The 23,439-nt window shown below is 39.0% G+C and overlaps 1 protein-coding gene across 2 annotated transcripts in view; it reads left to right on the forward strand.

The window, feature by feature from the left end:
• Window positions 1–2,629: 2,629 nt before the first annotated feature.
• The window catches only part of LOC126169079 (tubulin polyglutamylase TTLL5), a 246,848-nt gene continuing 226,038 nt past the window's right edge, over window positions 2,630–23,439 (forward strand). Inside the window, exons 1-3 of one of the 2 annotated variants that reach the window (XM_049920612.1) lie at window positions 2,630–3,206; window positions 3,285–3,497; window positions 4,893–5,130. In XM_049920612.1, coding sequence (XP_049776569.1) covers window positions 3,337–3,497; window positions 4,893–5,130 — 399 coding nt within the window. In that variant the 5' untranslated portion in view covers window positions 2,630–3,206; window positions 3,285–3,336. The remainder of the gene's footprint in view (window positions 3,207–3,284; window positions 3,498–4,892; window positions 5,131–23,439) is intronic. The other variant, XM_049920613.1, reaches the window with a different exon arrangement.

Here is a 23,439-nt window from a genome sequence, read left to right on the forward strand (position 1 = left end):
CTGCTGTAACTGTTTGGTAAGTTCTGTGTACACCTATTCCTAAGTCGTCATTCTTGTTCTGTATCGAGTTTCAGTTCCGTTATTTCCTTCTCAAAGTTGTATCCAAGATATGGCGAAGCATTGAGTGTTCATTCTTGATCCAGGCATCACCACTTTGTTGTATAAGACATCAGAAGGTTTAACAGAGTTGCAAGGAGTTTAGTTGGATCTACTGTGTCACCCTCAAACTTGTTTGAACAGCTGCTTGCACCTCTCCTAAGAGATATTTGAGATATATTAAATACTCTCTGTTTTTCTCATCAGCATACATTGAGTGTGGAAGATCAGGAGTATAGCAGTTGTCGTTTTGATTTTGAGAGCGAGAACTGCAGCTTAAGTTCAACCCATTGTAGTAACACCTAGTCACAACAGGCTCGACCGAAAACTTTTGTTGCATGTAGCCGGCCGGAGTGGCCAAGCGGTTAAAGGCGCTACAGTCTGGAACCGCACGACCACTACGGTCGCAGGTTCGAATCCTGCCATGGGCATGGATGTGTGTGATGTCCTTAGGTTAGTTAGGTTTAAGTAGTTCTGAGTACTAGGGGACTTATGACCACAGCAGTTGAGTCCCATAGTGCTCAGAGCCATTTGAACCATTTTTTTGTTGCATGTAGATGTGGAACTTTTAAAGGAGCCTCTCCAAAATTAATTGATCGTAGATCTGTGGTACTCCTCTTGTGTAGTCGAGCACTGGCAGAACCAGTCTTTCATATAAGGAATTCAATGTATCATGGACGAGTTTCCTGAGATGAATTTGATACACTTAGCTGGATGGAATAACATACACAATGAATAACTATTAAATGTAGTGGCTCATACTCATCTTTGCAATTTTAAAGAGACTGTTATTGATACCACACATCACTGATGAATTATCTATGCCAACACCAATAACATTAGCTACTGTAAGTTTTTTCTTCTCAATTACTGCAACTAATGCCCCAGCAATGCTCCTTGCAGTTGCGTTTTCCAGACTAATTAATCCAAGAAATGTTGATATAATTAATTTTATTTTTCGCTGGAATATCGCACTACAACACCTAAATGTTTCTTGACATTGATACCTGTAGGTTCACATAGAATTACACTAAACGTTTTTTCTCCAATGTCTTTATGCAGTTCATCTTTAAAGTGTGATTCCAAAACAGTCTTTGTTATTTCTGTGCAATTTGTACGATGCAGCTTCAATCCAATGGCAGATTTAGAATCCCAAAATGTCCCTTTACACAGTTCACCAAGAGGATCACAATGGAACAATGTTCTGCAACAAACAAGGATAGTATTCATTCTGCCTTGTGCGCAGATTCTAATTTTTCATCAGTACTATACAGTTTAAAATCTAATAGCTTTTGCGATTTAGGAATTACTGAGGTCTGAGCTTTTTGAGTACACTTTTTAGTAACACTGTGTCTTGTGATATCAATTAACATGGAGTAAAATTCAACAAGTCAGTAAAGGAACTGAGCTTTGACATCAATGGCTGCAGCTGGTTTCTACAATATTTAAAATCTTCGATTTTTCCCACTCCCCTTTATGTCACTGAATGTAACTTCGGTTTTGAAACGGCAGATTCATTCTTCATTTCTCACCGCCACAATATGATTGAATTTTCTCATTATGAGGATAGTGAAGGGCAATCTGTTTTAATTGTTGAAAACCATTCAAAAGCCAAGTATCTTTTTTAAATATTTTAACGATGACAACTGTTTATAAAGTCCTGCGTTTTATCCACTTGACATCTTGTGCATGAGGTCAGCATAAAAAAAAAAAAAAAAGTTTAAGACTTGAAGATGCAACTAAGACTGTTGAAACCTGTTGTCTTGAGTAAAAAATATGTTGTGTTATCTTGGCTCTCGAATGGTTTATAACAGTCACAGTAGTTTACTTAGAAGCAAAGCAAACACTGTTATTATTCCCTATACAACGGGACGTCTGAACGACATCGAAAACTCTTGGCCTGAGTATTCCCAGGCTTCTGCGTAGAATCAATACAGAGCACAGCCGCTTAATATAGGTGGCCGTGCATAGAGTCATTAGTCAGAGTCCTCGCCCTAACAACAGATATGTTAACTGGACAAAAATAAGGAAAATATCTGAAAATTAAAATATGTTATAAAAGTTTATTTGGCACCAGATTTGGCGCTAGGCACCGAAAATAATTTTTTGGCGCAGTCAGAGTTTAAAAGTCCCTAGATCTGGTGCGAAAAACACTAAGTTGGCAACACTGCCGACGAGCCGGCCACACAGCTTGATTCTCTATTTTCTAAACGCTGAAGGAAAAAGTCCCTGATTCGAGTCTCAGTCCACCACACAGTTTAAATCTGCCCAGAAGTTTCAAAGATAGAACTTAATTTTTCGGTTAGTTTTTCCTTTATGAAGAAGACTCGAACATGTATTCAGAACCTTAAAAAAATTCTCTTTGGTTATTAAATCGCAATGAATGAAACTAAAGTCCTACAACGTGTCAGACAATGAGTTATCACTCGAAGTGTGTAGTCTTCACTTTCATTCTTTGGTCAAGTTTTCAAAACAAATCTTTGAATGTGTTTGTCATAGTCCAATATCTTTGCAGTGCGAGTTTGACAGTAGAGATCGCGGCATGCGGGGAAGGAAATTCAAGTGACGGATTACTAGATACATTAGTTCGAACTGTGTTAATGTTTGTGCGGTAAGAAAAATGTTTCAGGGAAAGTAACTGCATAGTTTGTATAATCGGTTTACTTCCCGTGGCGTGCATTTTGGAATGAGTCCTGTTTTACAGCATTGCAGATTAGTAATGATAGTCAAAAAGCGATTAAGAACCTTGAAGGAGGACCGTCCGATACTTTATCTGCAGTGCAGTTGAAAGTAAAATGAGAATTAACGTGCGTGCAACACTTTCGTGCCTCAGAAGTTCCTAAAATTATAATTTTTATATAGATTTAATACATAAAATCTGCGAATCGTATGAAACAAAATTTAAGAGCGCTGTTTACCACATCGCAGAACTGGATTGCCGTTACGACAGCCTTTTTCCAGAATTGTACAGGTCTTTGGAAGTATGAATTAAAAAGAAAAGTCATAGCAATAATATTTACCGGTGTTAAATCGCCGCATACGTGCCTTTTCTTTCAGTGTAACGTTGACTGATATAAAACCTGCGGGGTGACAGATACCAGCTTTGACAGGTACGAGTGGTAAAACGCGTGCTATGAGAATAATGGGTGTTTGCTTTCCGTTTAAACCTTCTCATAATATTTGTCTAGGTTTATGATTGGAATCAAAATAAATCGAGCACACATCTTGTAGCTCGACATAATGGAATCGAGGCTACTGGAAAGTCACGGTAGCCGGAACGGACAGAATGAAACTGACAGTGACGAAGGGAATTCAAATAAAAATAGCTCTTCAGAAGAATCTTTGAACCTGAAACTGAAGGAAATTCCCCTAGTCCACCAAAGCAGAAGGAAACCTAACAGGTGTGTATTCTGAAGTTTGTTTTTGGAGCTTTTACAGTTTGCACCTCTTCTTGGAGCAGTCACTAATCGCAATGTTGGAAACACTTTATTATTACCGTATGCATCATTGCAACAAGTCCAATACACATTTAACCAAAAAATACTTCAGCAGTGTTGGTAGCTGTTAAACTTTTTCTGTAGAATATTTTATTTGACTTTGAGTATATTATCCAAGAAATGTATAAATTCTTGAAGGAAATTTGACGTTAATGGTAACTGTAGGTTAAAATAGTATTAGTAAAGATTACACTAATCTGAGGGTCTAAACCACATTTTGAAAGTGAAAGAAGCACCTTTGTTCTAAGAACGTGGATGGTCACCTTCATTTGGTAGGTTCCCTTCATTATCAGGTGATTTGTATGCCACTTCATCTTTACCTTTTCCAGATAATTTCGCTTGCATAAAGGTCTCCTGATGAGGTCAAAATAACATCTTTGCATTCAGTATACTAGACTAGCAAACAGCGTAATCCCAGCTCTTTATCTGGGTATTGTTATGTATGTTTCCCTATCTGTAGTGTATATAGTAAAAAAAAGGTAAGTTGAAATTTTTATTTCCAAACCTATCAACTGTAAAAAGATGATTTCATTTTTGGTATTACTGTTAAGAAGTTTGTTGTCATAAAGTAGACATTGTGAAACAGTACTCATGTGTGTTATTTTAGTTTTGTTTTGTTCTGTTCTGCAAATGTAGATTATTTCAGTAGCATCGGTACTTCAGCAGTGAGAAGAGGAGAAAAGTAGAGCACATAAGTAATACTAAACTGTTTTATATTTTGTGCGCTGTACAGCATGATGACAATCTATTTTGACTCACAGGTACTTTTCTGCCGTTATTCCGTCTTCCCCTGAACCTGAATCCTGCTCCAGAACCAAAACGAAATGTTGGAAATTTTTGTCCAGAATTCCCTTCCTTCCTCTCATAACAAGGTATGGCTATACATTTTTCTTTCTGTGAACTTTTTATGCAGTACGTTCAGATGTATTACATGCGAAATATGTAAAAGAACAGTATTTTTTGGGTGGCAAAGAAGTCTATATCTTTGAAGGTCTTTGTTTGACAGCACAGTTGATAATTTTCCATTACTGTGTGCCTGTCTGTTAGCTTCTCAACACCTCGTTTTCTGTTGTTTAGTGAGAAAGAAGTGTCATTATTTCTTCAAACACGAATTGAAAACAATTTTATTTGGTCTGTCTAAACACCTCTGTGGGCTTCTGTTTGAGAAAATGGCTGGTAGACACTTTTTTCTCTGATACATAATTACAAGATTTTCTTTTTTGATATATTACAATTTTATTATTGTGACCACAATTGTCTTACCACAATTTCCAATTATTATAGTTTATTTGTGAATAGATACAGTAACCATCCATCTGAAATAGACAACTTTTGTAGTCCTGAAACAAACTGTGGTGAAGAATGCCTCAAATGGACTGTCGGGGGTCCAAAAAATGCAGTACTCCAGTTTCGCTGCTGTGCATTGTCAAACCCGCCCGTTGATCCACCGGCAAATGAGCTACATATGACTTATAAAACTGTACAAGCCGAGACAAAACTGCTTGCTGCTATACTGAATGCTCATGGAATGCGGGAGGTAAGTACCGTCTCATTGATTAGCAATGTGAAAATGTAATTCTCTGAAGTATTTTCACAAATTTTGCTAAGTGTTACTAAAAAAATGGGTTATAAAGTAAAATGTATTTATGGAGGACATTGTGTTGTATTTTGCAGTAGTAAAAATACTTGAATTTTGGTAGAGACCTATACAGCTCAGTTTAAGTGCATAATTTTTTGACTTTTTGCCAATTAATGGCTCCTCCCAAGTTTTGATCGTGCTGGCACTGATCTGAAGTGTAGCTCAGGATGAAGGTTGAAGCTGACAGTTAGGTTTTGTGATGGCAAAGTTAATGGCTGTGAATGCGAAATAAAAGTGCTGGAAACAGACTAGCCTGTAACATAGTGTAATGCCTGTCACCACATCATATTTAATCTGCCTTTTTGTATAAATAGGGTAACTGTTTGATGGTAGGCTAACTGCAAAGGGGAGGGGTAACAACACATTACCCTTATCACTTAATACTATTTTGCTTCTGCCATGGTCCTACTATTTTGGAACCATCTTTTATTACTTTCACTTGTATTCCACTGCATATTTGAGCCGCAGTATCATGCTAGGGAGCTGATTTTTAATTTACGTTGTTAAAGGTGAGCCCTAATGATAAAGTATCAAATGTTGCATTTTGCTATGAAGCTTATTTCTATGGGATTAAAAGCTGCTTTTGCAAGGGCTCATTTATAACAATGCTGTAATGTTTGTCTGGTCACATATTGGCGAGGACAGATACAGTAAGATAGTCTTCTATATTTTCCTCTTGTTATGGTTGAGATTAAGTGGTTCTAGACTGGTGGCTAACCAAATTATTATTGTTGTTATTGGTATACACAGATCCAAAATATTCTTCGTATGCTTAGATATCTTGGTTGAAGAAATGCAGGAGGGGATGTTAGCATGATTGGGTACTGAACTCATTAGTCATCTGTTTCATAGGAGTACTTCTGCGCAGCTGTCATGTCTTCACAAGATTTTGACATATCTCTGGTGGTACTGCAGAACCAGATAGCACCTAGTGTATGGAACTGCGTCAACAGCTCTGCAAACCGATTTATTGATTCTTCACATCCAAAATAAATGTTAATTACCAATTTGGAAGTCTTTTGCATAATTGTGTAAAGAATCAAGATAAAGCAAAATAGAAATGCTAAGAGCTATTTACAGAGTACAGCATTTGTAGTAGTTCTGTTACCCAACTGAAACAAAGGGAATGATGTACTATACGCATTTCATTATACGCATTACAACATAGTGTGAAAATTGTTTTATGTAATACTGTGTTGCAGTAGTAAGTTTTAGTCGCCAATATCGGCAAATTCATCACTTTTGATGGAAGGGAGATGAAATAGAATGGCAGGGCGAGCACACGGTTGGAGAATGAGATTGAGGTGTTGGTTAACATGTGTAAGAATTATTGAAAAAAACTTCAAAGTTTTTGGGGCATAGATTTGAAGTAGAAAATAACTGAAAATTACATGCCATGTGATTCATAAATTTCCTGTACAATACTTCTACAAAATATCATGTATAATACAAAATAAACAAAAGTATCCATACAAAGAATAACTAATGTGTATAAATTACTGTGCATTGGCTATAGGATAAGTTGAGCACGACTTTTGGAAGTCTTCAGAAGAAAAAGTTACACTGTTTGTGGAGTCAATTTTAACAGTGCAGTAAATGAGTACATTCAGTAGTTTACAAAGTAAGCAGGCAAAGCACTCAACATCACTGTGAATAAATTTGCAGCCCTATTCTGTATTTGCATAAAACATTTACTTCTCCCAACCCTGCCTGTATTGTAGAGACCAAAGGTAGCAATGATTTTGTTTACTGGGTGTTCGGAGACGGATAACATTTTTAGAGTGTTATCTTTAAAGTATACATTCTAACAATTTTTGTTTTGAAATATCCAGTGGAACAAATTAATGGCATTATCAGTGATAAGTATTCTTTCCACACTTGAAGGTTGTCTTATTACCCTGAAGCACACAAACTGTATTGTTACTTATTTTTGCCAGTGATGCAGGACCACCACTGTACAGCTCTGTTTGAAAGTGGACTGTGTACCACAGTAATGAATCTTTGAATCATTCTGAGAGGCTTACCTGAAAAACTCACATGCGAAGGATATTCATCACCAACATTAATGGAATGGTCTGTAACATAGCAGTTAGTTCTACTATGAGATGGACCCTGGTGGATTAAGCTTGTGTAGTAGGCAGAGCAGCATCATTGAATGCTGTACAAAGTGAGCATTGCTGATGAAAATGAGTCTTTGGGTTTCTAATACTGGTTTGCCAAATAATTTTATGTACTTGTACTCATAAATTTCATTGACAGAATTATTTTGTGGATTTCAGATGTTGAATTCAGAGGTAATTATGAGCCTTCATGGTTAGAGATATACATACGGGAATATTTGGTATTTCCATATCTGGCTTGAATATTAATTGCCTTGTTATTTTACTGTGCTATTAAGAATCTCCCAGCCTTTCTCAGATATGCAATTTGTCTATGTTATTAATACTTAGATTTTAAAATTGACAGCACGTTGGCTATTGTCAACGGTTTATACAATCTCTGCATAGAGTTATCCTCCCTCAGGTAGATTTAATCAGGATTTTCACTCTCCACCTGTATTTTTTCTTTTCCTGTCCCATTTTTTTTAGTATGTATGTATCAGGTAAATTCAGAGATGTAATGAAAGAGTGATTTCAGTGTTCTTGATGTGGCTGCCAGAAGATGATTGTCTTAAACTGGTTCCAGGATTACTTTTTTTGATGTCTTAATTGCCCTAGTTACTGTTATAGGAATCATGTTACAAAACACACATAAGCTCATCATTTGCACCATTTGATGAAGATGACTACGGGTCAGTTGTCAAAATATTGTCAATGAAAATTGGACAAGCTGAAAGAACTGAAAAAACAGTAATATATGTTGGTCACAGGACTGATGTCAAAGTGAGTCAATAACTTCTTCTGTATTAATTGCTTTGTGTGCTTCTGGCATGTGAATACAAAAGACAGATGCACATAATACTTTTCTAGTGGATGAAAGCTTGTCCTTTCTACTTTACAGTTTCACAAGGTTCTGCACTTGTGTGTGTATACACTTTAGAGTCATTAACTTAAATGGTCAGTGTGCTTCTCTTTTGTATAATGTCCCTGGACCATCCTGCCCCGCAGGTACTCAGTTTAGTACATACATAATTACCTCAACTTCTCTCTGTGAGCTTTCTTTTGCTCGAAGAGGGACATTGTTCTCCTATAGACATCACTGACTGTCACATTCTCCTGTCACAGCACATAAGTAGAGCACAAATGACAGCATTCTTTCGTGATTCTGGGCGCCCACTAAGTGGCAATAGGTGGCTTTTGCTGATGAATAACGTTTTATGCTCCATCGGAACAGATGGCCTTTGCCCTGAACGGCATGAAACATCTGAAAGCAAACACCTTCCAGCATTCAGAAGGCACCAGTCTGGAAGAGGTAGTGATACGGTTTGAGGAATGTTTTCGTGGGTGATCTCGTCATTCTAGAAAGGAAAATGGATTAACACAAGTATGCATGTGTCCTTGGGGCCCATGTCCACCCCCACATGCAGTTTGTTTTTCCTCAGAACAATGTCACCTACCAGCAGGACAATTCAACAAGGCACATAGCTCACAGTGTACGTGCGTAGTTTGAAGAGCACCAGTATGAGTTTACTATACTCTCCTGGCCACCAAATTTCCCAGATTTAAACCCAACTGAAAATCTGTAGGACCGCCTCGATCGGTCTGTGCGCGCCATGGGTCCTCAACTGAGAAACTTAGCGCAGCTGACAACGGCACTGGAGTCGGCGTGACACCACATCCCCGACGGTACCTTCCTGGACCTCGTACAAGCACTTTCTGTGCGTCTCGCAGCGGTCGGCGCTGCAAAAGGTGGTTGTTCGGGGTTTTGACACGTGTTTGCGTTGTGACTAGACGTTGTAACTGTTGTGATCGTGTATTTACTCTCGCAGATTTAATACGGCGGAACGTTATCCTTGATCGAACACCACACAGGTGTACTGCGTAGTCAGTGTCCAACGGGCACATTTCGGCGATCAGTCATGTCGCCATCGTCGTGTGCGCTGACGGACTATGAACCGGCAGTACACCCATGGACTGTTGAACAAATACGCCGGAAGAAACTGAGGTTGCATCTCATTAATCCGGACCTCCGGTTCACTCGATTTTTTTTATGCTCCGAAAGAAGTAGCAGCCACAATGAACGACGACAATAAATTTAAATGTAGCCAGTGCCCAACTGCCATACACTGATCTTGGTGTGGTGTCGCTTAACAAGTCAACGTGGATTGTGAGTTGTACAGTTCTGTATTGCTACCAATGGTTATGAGTGTAAAGTGCCATCGAAGAGAAGGAAGGTGGTAGTGTCCATGAACATAAATTTAGATGCGGTGCAGAGGATGCCCCGGGAAAAATTATGGCCAACCATTTGAGTCCACAGACGCAGTTTGCACACTGAATAAAGAAACTGGTGGAAACGTCGACCCGTGTGAGATCGTTAGACTTTTCAGACGTTTCAAGGTGCTTGTATAGAGGTGTTAATGACGTAAATGACTGGCCACGAAATAACGATGATTTGTAATGAAGTAACTGCCATTTCTTCCTCTGCAAACATTGACGATTGTGATGTGTTAGCTAACAATTAGTGAACCATCTGAAGGCATTGACACAGACAGAGATACTATTGTTTTTTAAAAAAGCTGACCTTGTATTCGCATGGATGGAGGTTTCTCATACGACCATCCTGAGTTAGGTTCTGAATAGTTTCCCTAAATCACTCCAGACAAATGCCAGGCTGGTGCCTATTTATAAGGTCATGCCTTGTCCCCTCCGTGTCATACTAAATCTGTTAAATATGTAAATGCCTGTACATCCGAATTACGTTAATGTTATTAAGTTACAATACCAGGACATCTACAACATCCGTGTAAAAGTGACCCACGGATTACTATTACAACAACAATTAAAACGCCTGCGTAATGTTGTGGTACAAGGTACGGATATGGCTCACAAAAAATTATTATTTCAGTGTATAACGCTCACTTTTTCAATATCTGATAAAATTTGAGGAAATATGTAATTCATATGCTTACGCGAAAAAACTGACACTCAACCATTGTCATTCTAATTTTTTCTGAATTTCTAGATTTCCGATAATCCATATGAGATACGGTCCCACTTAACCCAGATAACGAAGTTCCACGGTAACCCCATTTTGAGATGTTATACAGGGACTGGAATTAATTTTATTGTATTCCAAGATTTGCATCATGTGTTGCTTAGGAAACCAGAACTAATTGTTAAATTACAGGCTGGGGGATATAATGTAATGACCGTACATGCGTCCCTTATTGCGAGCCAGTGACCGTGCAGGAAATATAGTGCGCAGTTATTTCTGATTTCATGAAAACGTGCTGCCGCGGTGTGGTCGTCAGTAGACACGGCTTGTCCAGATCCGCTGTGAAGATTCGACGACCGCAGAAGCTCTGTAGTAATCTTGCGCAGCGGTTCACACTGTTGGCAAGGCACCCAGTCCGCGGACAACCTTGGAGCATCCAGTCGATAATATCTTACGCTGCAGTGCGAATCCCGTAGTTCGTGTACTATAGAACACGGAATGAAGGCGCACGCAGAGGACAAGTCTTTTGTTTTCCAGGGCGAGGTAGCACATTGCCTCTGCGTCACTGGGCTGCTAGGGAAGAAGTCAAGCGGCAACAATTTCTTACACAATGCCAGCTATGAAATTAATTTACGCACGTAAAAATAATCGGTGGATGATGTTGCATTAAGCTCTACTGAAGCCATTTCTTCCCAGAGCAAAGTACACGCAACACAGTTTTTCACAAAATGCGGTCAAAATAAACGTATCATACAAAAACTCATCACGCAAGTGTTAAAAGGCATTCAGAAGTTTTGTTTTTCATATTTCGCAATTAGTCTAACTCTTCGCGAAAAAGTTAATTACAGAAAACTTAGTGTTGCATGTATACAACACCGAGAAGATATGGGTTATAATTATCGTGCTTGTCAGAGTGCCAACTGACAACGCTATTGCTTCCTACAGAATGTTAACTTGAGTTCTTGCTAAGAGATGAGATCGTTGTCGGATATCCAGAGTACGATAGCCTAGGACAAACTTTTGACTATTTTAGTGTCCTAAATTTTCGCTGCCGCAGAAAATTAAATCCCATATTACAAAATAATGTATAAATAATGGAATTACTTCAAAGAAACATATTATGGACTCCGCATTTAAGCTATCTTTGATGTGAAAATGGAAACTATATAGGTGCGTGGGAAGGAACAGCTAGACTTCCGCGGAGTCTAGCCTTTTTAGCTCGTGGTCTTGCGGTCGCGTTCTCGCTTCCGGCGCACGGGGTCCCGGGGTCGATTCCCGGCGGGGCCAGGGATTTTCTTTGCCTCGTGATGACTGGGTGTTGTGTGTCTTTCTACATCTACATCCATACTCCGCAAGCCACCTGACGGTGTGTGGCGGAGGGTACCTTGTGTACCTCTATCGGTTCTCCCTTCTATTCCAGTCTCGTATTGTTCGTGGAAAGGATTGTCGGTATGCCTCTGTGTGGGCTCTAATCTCTCTGATTTTATCCTCATGGTCTCTTCGCGAGATATACGTAGGAGGGAGCAATATACTGCTTGACTCTTCGGTGAAGGTATGTTCTAGAAACTTTGACAAAAGCCTGTACCGAGCTACTGAGCGTCTCTCCTGCAGAGTCTTCCACTGGAGTTTATCTATCATCTCCGTAACGCTTTCGCGATTACTAAATGATCCTGTAACGAAGCGCGCTGCTCTCCGTTGGATCTTCTCTCTCTTCTATCAACCCTATCTGGTACGGATCCCACACTGCTGAGCAGTACTCAAGCAGTGGGCGAACAAGCGTACTGTAACCTACTTCCTTTGTTTTCGGATTGCATTTCCTTAGGATTCTTCCAATGAATCTGTCTGGCATCTGCTTTGCCGACGATCAACATTATATGATCATTCCATTTTAAATCACTCCTAATGCGTACTCCCACATAATTTATGGTATTAACTGCTTCCAGTTGCTGACCTGCTATTTTGTAGCTAAATGATAAAGGATCTATCTTTCTGTGTACTCGCAGCACATTACACTTGTCTACATTGAGATTCAATTGCCATTCCCTGCACCATGCGTCAATTCGCTGCAGATCCTCCTGCATTTCAGTACAATTTTCCATTGTTACAACCTCTCGATATACTACAGCATCATCTGCAAAAAGCCTCATTGAACTTCCGATGTCATCCACCAGGTCATTTATGTATATTGTGAATAGCAACGGTCCTATGACACTCCCCTGCGGCACCTGAAATCACTCTTACTTCGGAAGACTTCTCTCCATTGAGAATGACATGCTGCGTTCTGTTATCTAGGAACTCTTCAATCCAATCACACAATTGCTCTGATAGTCCATATGCTCTTACTTCGTTGATTAAACGACTGTGGGGAACTGTATCGAACGCCTTGCGGAAATCAAGAAACACGGCATCTACCTCTGAACCCGTGTCAATGGCCATCTGAGTCTCGTAGACGAATCATCATTTCATCCCCATTGACAAGCAAGTCGCCGAAGTGGCGTCAACTCGAAAGACTTGCACCAGGCGAACGGTCTACCCGACGGGAGACCCTAGCCACACGGCATTTCCATTTATTTGAAAAGCGCACGTAGAAAGTTCCACGCTACTATCACAAGGCTCCGTCTTTAATGCCTTTTCATCTCCAGACCCAGCAATGACATCCTCACTTTTAACTTTATGACCACTGTTGCCACACGTTTGATCACCACTGACGCTTTCCTTTAATGGTGTTAAAATTTCCGTATGACTTCGACAACAATCGATGTGTAACGCAACTATACACTAAGGACGATTCAACTTAATTATTCTGGTAATCGACCATGGATATGCCAAACAGTATTTCAGTTTTTCTTCACAAGCCAAACTATTGGCTTTATGCACGATATAGATCCTCGCTTCAAGATCTCATGGCACGGCAGGAATTTCAGCAGGTAGCACTATTCCATCGGTAGAGAAGTATCGATATACGATTTAACGTCGCACAAAATACGGACACCGACATCTAGTGGTGGCTCGTAAGTAGCATGGCGAAGTCTTGTGTTGTGTGTCAGTTCGGAAATAACGTAATACGTGTGTGTGAATGTCTCTGATCTTTAACCAAACCTTATTATTTCTGTCTTAATTTGTACCGTACCTGCTGATCGGCAGGAAGCGCGCGAACCCTTGAACTATCAGCATTGGACAGAAATAAGTAAACATATCCCCTTTCACGCCCCTTCCCCATTCGGCGGTCACATCGTCCTTCCTCTGCTCCCCGCCCGCCATAAACCAGTCGGATTTCATCTGTAACAAAGCCTTATTACATAACAGTAAGTAATGCCATTTGTTTGCATGTTGCCAAGAAAGTTAGTGGACACAAATATGACTCAAGAATGAAAATGATATTTTGACACCATGACGTAAATGGCTCGAAGAAAATCATCAAAAAACATACGAAAGACGCTCTCAGAACGTTGAGAAGACCAAACTATTGTTATTATGAACGATTTAGAACCTCGCTTCAAGATCTCATGGTATGGCAGGAACTTCATCAGTTAGCACTAGACTTGGCCACTGTTTGTATGTTTCGATACAGTGTATCGATACGTGGAACTGTTTCAGTGTTTCGGAACGGCTGTGGTTCACTGTTTCGAAACAGTGGTGTTTCATTCCGCCCCTGTCTCGGACCAGATTCGATCTCGAGCCAGACACAGAAACTGTATCGTTGTTTCAAAATAAGGCTGTTTCAGTCCATCTGTGCCTGGAACGGACTAATTGTATCGAAACAGTGATGTTTCATTCCACTGTATGTCGGACGATATTCGGGCTCGGCACAGGTACTGAAACACAACATACCACTTCGTGAAACTCATTCGAGTGTCGAAATCTTTTTGACAAGCAATAGCATGAAGCTTAAGATATCCGAAAATAAAGCTTCTGTGTAGCTGACTGTCCTGTTTCGAAATGGCGTAACATCTGCTTTATAAACACTAACCAAACAATAAAACAACGCATACTATTCACATTCAAAATAATAAATATGTGAAAATCATTCAGTTAAATTACACCTTTTTTATAACAGACGCTTTTCTGTTCATGTACAGTAATCATATTAAGAAATGCAAGTAACCCTACAACATTTTGAATAAAAAAAGGCGTAGAGTGACAGTTGTTAGACATATACATAAATTTGATGTAGGTATAATTGCAAGCAATCTGTTAGACAAATCACTGATAGTGTAATGGTGTACGGGAAGGCCTGGGAAGCATGGTGAATTTATAGTAACGGTTGGAAACACCTTGAAAGACAAAAAAAAATTCTGTTATATTTTTACTATTTATTCGAATTATTTGGCGTTATTTGTGAGTCTATAGTCACTGTGCCTATTATCCACAATGATTCCCTTTGTGTGCGTGGCAATTAGCAGGATGGGTATATTCCCATACTAGCGGAATGTGGGACTCCCAGTAGAATATCCGTTGTTTCTGCAGTTTGCTCCCACCTCCAGTTCCGTTCGTGGTGGTTCTTCTGTCTTCAGCTATGGCCGTCCTCAGTCAATTGAAAAGTATGAAAGTCACGCGACACGAAAGCAGCGCATTTGCTGCAGGAAATACGACACTGCCAAGACGCCAAAGTGATAGTTTCATACTTTCTGCGACATGATTAGCGCTCTCGCACCTCATTTGTGCTTATGTGGACATACTTATACAGTAGACATTCAAGATTATAAAATGTGTAGGTTTATTAGATTACAAAACACAAACTGTTTCACTGTTTCGAAACAGCGTATCGGAACATTACATTGTACTGTTTCATTTGTTTCGAAACAGTTAGGTGTTTCAGTTTGCCCATCTCTAGTTAGCACTATTCCATCGATAGATAACTATCGATATAACGTTGTACAAAATACCGACGCCGACGACTAATCGAATGAAAAACATCGCCATTTCGATATATCGATGCCAGAAAGTTAGCTTTATAATTCAGATTATAACTCACGATTCATGTCTTATTTTAAAACTGTGAGGAGTGGGTTTTATGAATTGACAAAAAATTAAGGAAAACCATATTAATTATACATAATTTTACATACAAATAGAAAGAGCTTAGCAAAAAATATGCATACAGCTAGTGAAAAAGAAACAGATAAAAACATATCAAAAATCAGTTTATTAGCGTTTTCTGCAGTTAGTCTACTTTGAGCAGAAATAACTTCACCTGCTTTTGAAAATAGTTTTTTCTAGTTTGAGTTATTTCCTTCTGGATTGTGAATCAATTATTTTCCAACTGCCCAGAGGGTAACATTCATAATTAATAAATATACTGATAATTCTAGGAAGTGTCTTCAATGTATAGAGTTTTTTAGCTTTCATAGTTCTTGCACGATATTGTGGTGGCCACTCCACAGGGAAAATTCTATATCTAAAAATGTAATAATTTTTTGTTTCTTTATTTTGTTATTAATATGCATATTTTATCAGATTAGATTTTGTTATATTAAGGGGAGTTGGAACACCCTATCCCGACAATGTTAAACTTAGTTACTTGGCTTCCCAGTATTTCAGGAACCACTGTAGCCATTGACATGAAATTTTTATGTTCTGAGTCTACTGAACTACAGTAATGGCATTTCAGTAGCTGATTTCAGAAATACAATTTTTTAACTACACAGTTAAAATTTTGGGTACTTTTTGTATGTTGTCGTAAATAATTTTAATTATTCTTAACTTTATGCTCTTCTTTTAGTTCAGTAGACTCAGAATATGTACGTTATTATGCCCTGAAAATTTGATTACTCTACTTGAAGTGGTTTCTCAGATTTAAAGAAAAATGCAACAAAAAATGTAAGTTTTCGGGAACAGCTTCTAACGTTCCAAAAGACTATAACTCAATATATGTATTTTTTTTATTTTTAGTCACTCAGAAGCACCCTGCACCATACTGTATATCATCCTCTTGATCTGTTTCCAAGTTTTTTCTTCTTTCAGTACTCCTTAATGGCCAACTGTCCCGCATATTCTGCATTTGTCAATGCAAACCTTGCCCATCCCTTCTAGTTCTCTGATGCAGTCTGCTCCAGGATTAATTCCCATATACTGTAGCACCAATGTTGCCACTTTAGTGTCTTCATTCCAACAAAAACATGTTTTGCTAAATGAGTCCATATAAGATTGTTGAACATCTCTTTGGGATTTTGAGTCTGACCATGCAGACACGTCTTCAATAATTTAGGATTTTCCAAGTTTCTGTAAATAGGTTTTACGATATCTACGACTACTGCTGGAATGGAATGTTTATGGCTGTATGAACTGTTGGAGTACTGAGTATCGTGGTAATTGCACCATGAATCAGGATCAGGAGGACAAAAGTGGTGTATAGGTTTTTAATCAGTTGACAGTCTGTGGAAGAAGGTAGCCCGTAGTGCCTTCATTTTCAATAAATCCTCAGTATTATTTCTAATGGCCACCCCATAATACTGCTATAGTTCATCAATAAATTTGTCTGTTAGGCTCCCTCTTATGGTTTTACCATCAGAAAGTATCTTGACTCTTAAACTTAGTTTCAACTTTGTCAACCTGGTGCCCATCCTCTTCTGGACATGACAAACTCATTCCAGTTTTGTGATAATCTGCTCACCATAAGGCTGAGCAGCTACTACACTTTACAGGCTTTTGAGTCTCCATACTTAAGAACTTAGTGTAACACACTCTCCTTTCATTCACAAATTGACTAAAAATTTCAATAGTTGCAGAGGCTTCCATACCACCACTGTTCCTTCATAATTTCTGTCACAGATATGCCCTTCTTCATTCTTTAATTTAGTTATAACAATGTTTGGTTAAAATCTGGAAATCTATTACCTTTCCAGTATCCACATTGGTCAACATAGCAACAGAATTCTTAGAACTGTAGCGGCACTTCTGCCAAGTGCCATCAATAGCTACTGGTATGTCAGTCATACAATCATTTATTTTAACAGCATTGTTTGCAGCACTGTTCATTGACTCACACACAAAAAATTCCACAGCAGCTCCAATAAATCCTGCATACTTGTTGATTTTACAATGTGGACATGGCATATTCATCATTGCACATAATGTTTGTGGCATAGTGTGTCCTTTGCCAATAGCTCTCAATCCATAAAACCACCTAACAATTAATTCAAAATAATTGTCTTTACATTTATCAGAATTCCAAAATGAATGAGTATATTTACAACTGGCACAATTAATGAAACGTTTCCTGGCTAGTCCATTTGATACTTCACTGGCTTAATGTAAACTGGCCCTCCACATATTTTACAACACACATATTTACCTAACACACTTGTTAGGATCTGTAAATCTATCAGAATAATAACCTGACCTATCATTTACATCACTTTCATTTTGAGAAAACACTGTATCACAATGCTTTATTTTAATCTTCAAAGCACTAATGAGTATTTCTCTAGATACTGAAGAGTTTTCCTGTATTTCATTGTCTGTAACTTCACACGCCACATGTTGAACACAGTGTTTGCCTTTATATATAATCATTTTATTCGGAAAATTGCAAATTTTATAATGAGATAAAAAATCCGAAAATTTGAAAAACAATTTTTCTCCATTATAACTCCCCTTCAATTATATTGTTATTAAGACATTATCTGGTGAAGCAGCAACATCTGTCCAAGTCTGAAGATTCCTGTTTGCTTGTTGGCTTCAGTCAACATCTTATTCAGTTTCCTCAAAAAGTCAGCCTTAACAACAGGGTTTGAAAATTAGGCATCTTCGAATCTTGGTTCCAATAAAATGCTAAGAGTGAAGATTGACATGCTCACCAGTTTTTGAAAACAATTGGTCATTACTCCAATAAGACTTCAAAGAATTTCCTCATTAATAACTTAAACAAATTGATTACTAATTACAAGGAAAACGTACATATCATCTTAGTTTCATTGCTAAAGGAATCTTAGGCTACAACTCCAACTTCATTCCACATATTTTTTACCATGGGAGTTGTTTTATGGCTTGTATTCTTTAACTATGGTCAAATTTTCATCAACGAGCCCATAGCCATCTGCCCCTGATCATAGGTTTTCAGATGCTGGGAATTCAAATGAGCTTTTAAGTTTGTGGTGTAAAAGGATTTTGAGTACCTTCTCACAGTAATTGCACTTACCTCTGCTATCATTTGGCATAAAATGCCATAACACATCAGTTTTGAGAGCCATTCCATTTTCCTTTTTTTTCCAAACTGCAAAATCTCTACAGAAATACACAACATTCAGTGAAGAATACAAACTGAAGAGGTTACAAGGATTACATTTCTGCCAACATTACTTTTGAGTGAGAGGAGGCTACAAAAATATAAATTAACTAGTCAAAAATTCTGTAACAACTTCATAGTAAAAAACTGTAGTTACTGTTCGTACATAGATATTTGAATGTTAAAAAGAAAACAGGGGTGAGTTATGAGATAATGATGGTGGTGTTAATGCTATCCATTTGTATCGCCACAAAATATCGATACTACCGATATATCATCTGGACAAATATAGATTAAAACTATAACTTAACACTCTCCAATAATTGATATTTCTATGTATCACTATCTGATATCCCAACCCTGGTTAGCATGCTAAATGCCGTTGTTCAGAAGAAGCAGACTCAAAGTAGCCAAAGCTGAACAATCGCAGGCGCAGTGACTGGCCACTGTAGAAAATGATTTATTGGACATTCATGAGGCATTAGTTTCAGTACAATTGGAGCAGATTTGTCATAACAAGAGGACTTATCCAAGATTTAGTATGCGAGGTTCAACTTTCACCAATCTGTTATCAATAAAAAATTGTCTCCTCTGAAATTCTGGGAAGACAGTGTATCCTGTTCTGCATAGTCTGGCTTACAAATATTTGGGAATAGTGGCTTCCTCTGTTGCATCTGAAATGCCATTTTGTAAGATATGGAACACAGCAACAGCTTGCCATTCAAGACTGCGGAAAAAGATTACATAAATTAGAGAATCTCAGTTCACCTACAAAAAAATTTTGGTGCTTATGAGCATCCTCTTTCAAATTCCGGAGGTGGCAGGGATAAAATACAGGAAGTGAAAGGCTGTTTACAATTTGTACAGAAAACAGATGGCACTTATAAGACTCAAGGGGCACGAAAGGGAAGCAGTCGTTGAGAACGGAGTGAGACCGGACTCTAGCTATCCCCAATGTTACACAATCTGTATACTGAGCAGGCAGTAAAGAAAACAAAAGAAAAAATTAAGTGGGAGAAGAAAGAAAAACGCCGCGGTTTGCTGATGACATTGTAATTCTGTCAGACACAGCAAAGGACCTGGAAAAGCAGTTCAATGAGAGGACATAAGATGAACATCAATGTAGTAGAATTAAATCAGGTGGTGCTGAGGGAATTACATTACGAAATGACACTTAAGGTAGTAGATGTTTGCTATGAGGGCAGCAAAATAACTGATGATGATGGTCGAAGTTGAGAAGATATAAAACGTAGACTAGCAATGGCAAGGAAAGCGTTTCTGAATAAGTGAAATTTGTCAACATAAAGTATAGATTTAATTATCAGGAAGCCATTAGCTGAAAGTATTTGTATGGAAGTGAAACATGGGTGATAAACAATTTAGACAAGAAGAGTATAGAAGCTTTTGAAATGTGGTGCTGCCGAAGATCGGATGGGTAGATCATGTAATTAATGGGGAGGTACTGAATAGAACTGTGGAGAAGAGGAATTTGTGGGACAACTTGAGTATAAGAATGGATCAGTTGGTAGGACACGTTCTGATGCATCAAATGATCGCCAGTTTAGTATTGGAGGGAAGCGTGGAGTCTAAACAATGTAGAGGCCTAGAGATGGATACAATAGAGAGATTCAGATGGATGTAGGTTGTAGTAGTTACTCGTAGGTGAAGAGGCTTGCCCAGGATAGAGGAGCATGGAGAGCTGCATCAACCAGAATCATATTCACCAAAATATGTGTTAAAAACATTATCTTTATCGATCGGAATATAGATCTGCAAAAAAATAAAAATGCCACTTATATAATTCATAAGACTTAATCAACTATGCTTAGTCACAAAAAGAAAGTACTGGGTGGCACAGATAAGTAGCACGTGTAAGTATAAAGGAAATGCAGTGAAATCACAGAAACTAAGAATTGTATTGCAATTACCATTTATTTACAATGAAAAAAGTGTAAAATGCATTTACAGAAGATTTTGAAAGTATCTCCCTGCAACATAAATACACAGCTGTGCACGTCTAAGCATAAATACACATCCAGCGTAAAGTTCGGAATCCGATGGCGTCAACTTCTCGGCTGATGTCTTTCAGTTCCGGTATTGTGTGTGCATTCGTTTCATAGGCGTTGCTGCTGAAGTATCCCCATCGGACAAAATCGCATGTTGGATCCGGCGAACGTGGTGGCCATAAATGTTTGTTGACAGTATGTCCCTCAGTGAAGACTTCGTGCATTCGTGCCAGGGATACGTTGGACGTGTGACATGTTGCTCCATCGTGCTGGAAGTAGTAGCATTTTTTTCATATTCAGTGAGTACAGCACAGAATGTTTCAGAATTTTTCATATATGCAATCGTGTTGAGGGTAATGTCAAAAAATATCGGTCCAATGATGCACCTTCCTGTTACACCGCACCAAACGCCGATATTTTCACCATGGAGTGGTTGTAGTATTTGGGTTCTCTGTTCAGTACCTCGTCTTCCGTGAATTCACATGACCACAAAAATAAAACCATAATCATCACTCATGATGTAATGGAAACGTTGTAACAAACCATCATTTGTGATATTCAAAAACCACGTGCAGTAATTTACACGTCCGTTTCTCCCTGTCATCCTCCCCTAATTGCTGCAACACCGTCTCGCCATATGGCTTCAAATTAAGAGTTTGAATATCCGCTGGCAGCTCCTACTTATAAGCCCCTGTTCGGGCAATTTACATGTAGACTTCTTTGGGATCTGAATAAATTCTTCGGCGAGTGCCTGCAGTAACGTCTGGTGTGCGAACCGAAGGAATTTTTTGTCGTTTTACTTTTTGCACAAATCCGCAGCAGCGCTAGTTCTTATACAGACTACTTCAACTTTTGTAGTACTGTCTTCCTCAGTTGTAATATTACGGCAACCGTCTGACAGCAACTGAATAAAACACAATTTTAGTGCCATACGCGTTTCGCCTTATACTGACTCTTTATTGCTCTCTTTGCTGGTAATCCTCTATTCGGATACTTAGGCTGAAAATTTTGCGAGTTTCCTTAATCGTATGTGTTTTCACATATGCTTCCACAGTTTCAATTCTTTCTTCTATTGAGAAAGTGGTTTTGCAGATCGTAAATCGTAACGTCCAACGTCTATGATGAAATGAACTGAAACGTTCATAGAAGAACGCTAACAGTAAATTATTGCCTAAAACTGTCCATTGTTGTAGCTGTTATTTTCTAATTCAGAATTCGACATTTTGCACTCGTATTCGAAGTGTAGTAGTCGTTCTAAGAACCAGGGGACTGATGACCTCAGATGTTAAGTCCCACAGTGCTCATTTGAACAGCTTTAATTTTTGCCGAACACAGCTTTTATGATAAATAATGGAAATGAAAATGAGCGTTTGGCGCCATTGGCCGGGAGGCCTCTTGCGGGGCAGATCCGGCCCCCTTCGTGCAGGTCTTAGTACATTCGACACCATATCGGGCGACCTGCGCGCCGGATGGGGATGAAATGATGAAAACAACACAACACCCCCGGAGAAAATCTCTAGCCCAGCCGGGAATCGAACCCGGGCCCGCAGGACGGCAATCGGTCACGCTGACCACTCTGCTATGGGGGCGGACATGATAAATAATATTATGGGAATGCTTTGAACTTGAAAGTAAAAACAGAACACTACAATCGAATAATTGATTATTCGGATACAATTATTTGAGGTGATTAATCGCTTTATCTTAATAATTTGAAACGCCAATTGATCGACTCTTACACATACTCACCCTTCCCTAGTATACAGGAGTTGCGACAATCGCACTCCAGATGAACTCAATAATGGGTCAACCTACTCTAGCGACAGTGCATCTTTGTTTTCAAATTACAATTCTTGCCTTTTGTTTACTAAATCTACCGAAGACACAACCGGCGATCCAGGTCTCTCGGGGTGCACTTTAATCACGTCGACCTAGATCCGCGATTATCTGGTCTTTGCGTAGGTCCGGCCCTTAAGACGCTTGAGGACCCATTTGCCCATTGTATACACATTAGGAAGCACCTGAAAGATACTCCAGCTGCATGTGCAGAGAAACTGTAAAGATTTTTCGCATTATTCTTCTCTCTTTTTTAAGTTGGCACAACATCAGAAATACCACTTATTCCACTGGAAGTGGACCGCCTGCAGTCTTGTGGAAGAAACCGTCTCTCCTCTTTACCTAGGGTTGCCAACGTTCCAATGTATCAGAACCGGTTATGGACCTTGCTATTCCAAATGTTTCTTTTGTTTCGTTTACTGCTTGCTAAATATACAGATTCAATAACATCCGGGGATAGGCTACAGCCATGTCTCACTCCCTTCTCAGCCACTGCTTCCCTCTCGCGCCCCTCTACTCTTATAACTGCCATCTGTTGTCTGTACAGCGATACGCTATTAGGGAAGGGGGGGGGGGGGGGGGACGACGACACAGGCGGAGTATACGGGAAAAGGAGTGAGGGAGGGGGAACCAAATGACAATTTGCTTGTGTAGAAAAGTGTTCTCGAACCCGCCTTGAGTAGTTTAAATTTGTGTATGTCTGTCTTTAGAAATTGGTGTCTTTCAAAATAGCGAAGATTGTTTTTGGCAGTGTTGACAACTCTGTTTCTACCAAGCGCTTACGCAAAACCTCAAATGTACCCACCACTGGACGCCAAAATGTCAGTATCGCAAGAGCCGTGATATTGGGTGGGGTAAATGAGTCCATATTTGTTTTTGTTCAGTATGAAGCAGAAGCTGGTTTCGTCGTGTGGTATTCTGTGGACTCATGTCTATTTGTTACTGTTTCCGAATCCGTGTATGGTCTGTTAGATTTAAATGCTCTGTAAGTATATTGCTCGTATTCTATGATATTTTTGGTCCCATCTGTTTTTCGTACTATAG

The sequence above is a fragment of the Schistocerca cancellata genome, chromosome 1 (genome assembly GCF_023864275.1).
Source record: "Schistocerca cancellata isolate TAMUIC-IGC-003103 chromosome 1, iqSchCanc2.1, whole genome shotgun sequence".
NCBI lineage: Eukaryota > Metazoa > Arthropoda > Insecta > Orthoptera > Acrididae > Schistocerca > Schistocerca cancellata.